Source organism: Mastomys coucha, unplaced genomic scaffold (assembly GCF_008632895.1).
Source record: "Mastomys coucha isolate ucsf_1 unplaced genomic scaffold, UCSF_Mcou_1 pScaffold15, whole genome shotgun sequence".
Lineage (NCBI taxonomy): Eukaryota > Metazoa > Chordata > Mammalia > Rodentia > Muridae > Mastomys > Mastomys coucha.
The window spans coordinates 114,559,824-114,563,176 of NW_022196897.1; the positions used below are offsets into that span (position 1 = coordinate 114,559,824).

Sequence of the window (3,353 nt, forward strand, 5' to 3'; positions counted from 1 at the left end):
GGGTCTGATTGTTCAGGCAGCATGTGTATAGTAGAGGATTGCAAATTCGATCATCAATAGGAGGCGAGAACCTCGGCCCTGTGAAGGTTCTGTGCCCCAGTGTAGGGGAATGCCAGGTCCAGAAAGTGGGAGAGGAAAGGGGGAGGCAACAGGGGTTTGTTTTTGTTGTTTTTGTTTGTTTCTTTGTTTTTTGGAGGGGAAACTGGGAATGGAGAAATTTACATGTAAATAAAGAAAATATCAAAAAAAAAAAAAAAAAGAAGGAGACCAGCATCGGGGCTAGAGAGATGGCTCAGGGCTTAAGAGCATTGACTGCTCTTCTGAAAGCAAATTCAGAATTCAAATCCTTGAGTTCAAATCCCAGCGGCCACATGGTGGCTCACAACCATCCTCAATGAGATCTGACGCCCTCTTCTGGTGCGTCTGAAGACAACTACACTGTACTTACATATAATAAATAAAAATCTTTAAAAGAAAAAAAGAGAAGAGACCAGCATCATTGAGGTGACATCTTCTGGGAAGTGTTTTCTGAGAACACAAAGAGGCTGTGTTCCAGAGATAGCCAAGGTTGTATCTTGTGCTGCAGCAGGACTTGGTAATGTGTAAGAGTCACCCACGTGGTACTGGTTTTGACAGCACGAAGGGGTCATGAAGAACAGCTGAGGCTCTGCACAGTGAGAGGCCATGAAAGGCCATAAGTGAAGGTGCAGCTCATTTGCAATTGATGGCTCAGGACTGAAGGGGTCATGCAAAGGAATTGAGGCTTGGCACCATGAAGACATGAGAGGATATTGGTAAAGCCTAGTTACAGCAGTGTTTTGGGAATGCCAGTACCATGCAATGACCACCAAGGACAGCAGCAGCAGTGGAGTACAGGCATCTGGAGCCCAGAAGACAAGATGTGTGCTACAAAGGGCAGAGCTGAAGAGGTGACTCAAGCCCTTGGAGGAGCCCAGAAGATCGAGTTGGATCCCAGACATTTGTTTTGCTTTTGATTGTGATTGTGCCCTGATATTTTTCCCTCTTGAAGGAAGAATGTATTTTAGTGGAGCCCACAGTTAAAAGACTTTGAATTTTAAAAGATATTGGACATCTTAAATTGATTGAACTTTTAATATGTAAAGACTGTGGGACTTTAGATCTTAGGAATTAGAAAGAAAGTAAGGGTTGAAGCTTAATAGTAATATGTTTGTGTGTCAAGTTGACAAGGGGTCAATTTTACTGGCTGGTTTTGTGTGTCAACTTGACACAGGCTGGAGTTATCACAGAGAAGGGAGTTTCAGTTGGGGAAGTGTCTCCATGAGATCCAGCTGTGGGGCATTTTCTCAATTAGTAATCAAAGGGGTAGAGCCCCTTGTTGGTGGTGCCATCCCTGGGCTGGAAGTCTTGGGTTCTATAAGAGAGCAGGCTGAGCAAGCCAACAAGGAATATCTCTCTATGGCCTCTGTGTCAGCTCCTGTTTCCTGACCTGCTTGAGTTCCAGTCCTCACTTCTTCTGGTGAAGAACAGCAATATGGAAGTAAGCTAAATAAACCCTTTCCTCCCCAACTTGCTTCTTGGTCATGATGTTTGTGCAGGAATAAAAACCCTGACTAAGACACTGACTGAGCATCTCTCCAGCCCCGAGAATTTCTTATGATTCCAGGAGCATGCAAAAGCCCACAGTAAAAGGCAAAATAATCAAATTAGAAAGAATGAAGAAACAGTAGATTAATATTATGTTCAAGGGATAGTTCATGCTTGAAAAACATTTTTTATAAATTTTTGAATTAAATAATTATATTTAGCCTACTTCAATGATATATTCTGCCTCCTTATTTCATCTTACACTTAGGGTGGATGTTGAATAGGAAATAGAAACTACTGCAACAAGTAGTACTGTGAAGTTTCTTCTCCTTGTCCTCCTCCTCCTCTTCCTTCTTCCTTTTCCTCCTCCTCTCCCTCCTCCTCCTCCTCTTCTTCCTTCCCTTTTCTTTCTTCCTCCTTTTTTCTTTCTTCCCTTTCTTCCTTTGTTCTTCTTGCTCCTCCTCCTGCTCCTCCTCCTCCTTCACCTACCCTTCTTTCTCTTACCTTTTAAATTGGACGATAACTTGTGAGCTCTGTTCTTTCTTCTCTCAAGAAAGTGCATAGACACCACAATGTACAAAACCTCTCATTCCTACCATCTAGAAACATACACCTGTACCTTTTCTGGCTTATTTTTTTCTTTTTACTACTTTGTGTGTTTTCTTCCTGGGTTCTTCTAACTATCCCCTAACAATATCTTCTCTGGTTCACCTCAGCTTCTCCTGTCTCAATTGTTACCAGGTGTCTTCTCTTGTCACCCTGCTCTCTGACCCTACTCTTCTGTCTCCTGGAACTTCCTCTTTACTACCTCTGAATCCTAGCCCCCTTCTCTCATCTCAGCCTCTGCTGGCTTTTTATATTCTCTCCTGTTCCCACAATTTCAAGAGGTGACTGACGCTGAAGGTCATAGGGTTCTTTAAAGAGCAAGAAATCATGCTACATGCACTGAAATGGGAAGTAAATATTTTCAGTCATTATCTTTGCCTTTCCTTATTACTGTAAATTGGACCAGGTTTTTGTTCATGAAGTCCTATAAGCAATTCTTGTATCCTAAGGTTGTTTTTGTGTAACATGATTTCATTATGTCTGTGGAATATTCTACTGCCTTAATGCATCATAGCATTGTTTATTGGTTTCCTAGTTTTGTATATATTCAGAGTTTTCCATTTTAAGTGATTTTGCAGAAATTGTTGTAAATAGATTTTTTTTGTATGCTTCCCTGTTCTTAGACTAATTCTGAAAAGTCAAAATTCTGTATTTCACAGTGATTTAGCTGTTTATTTTTGTGGTGTTGGGGATTGATCCCTTGGACCTTGTGTACCACGAGGTGGGCTTTGACATGTTGAGCTGGAGCCCTGGGGTCAGGGTGGGTGTTTTAAAGTTTTAAAGCTTATGACATATCAGTCAACAATATGAGAGCCTATATGAAGTTTAAAGCCTTTTATAATTTTATTTTTAAAATATAATCAAAAGAAAAAAGGCTCCCTTGCACCCAGTAGTAATAATAAACAGGCCTACCAGAAGCATATATCCCCAGTTAAGTGAGTAGAATCAATATGGCTAATCTTGATTACTATTAATAGCCAATTTAAAATGCTTTCCAGACCTATGTAACTATGTCTTAATACCTATTTATATTTCATATCTTACATTGAAGTGAATTTTTTCTTGCAGTACAGCAAACCAGGGAAAAAGTGGAAAGCTATGACTCAGGAGTTTATTAACCAGCACACAGTGGAACACAAAGGAAAGCAGATCTGTAAATACTTCCTGGAAGGGAGATGCAT

At 40.6% G+C, this 3,353-nt stretch overlaps 1 protein-coding gene across 1 annotated transcript in view; it reads left to right on the forward strand.

Moving 5' to 3' along the window:
* The window catches only part of Zc3h6 (zinc finger CCCH-type containing 6), a 56,739-nt gene that overhangs the window by 42,004 nt on the left and 11,382 nt on the right, over positions 1–3,353 (forward strand). Inside the window, exon 6 of the mRNA XM_031371860.1 lies at positions 3,241–3,353. Coding sequence (XP_031227720.1) covers positions 3,241–3,353 — 113 coding nt within the window. The remainder of the gene's footprint in view (positions 1–3,240) is intronic.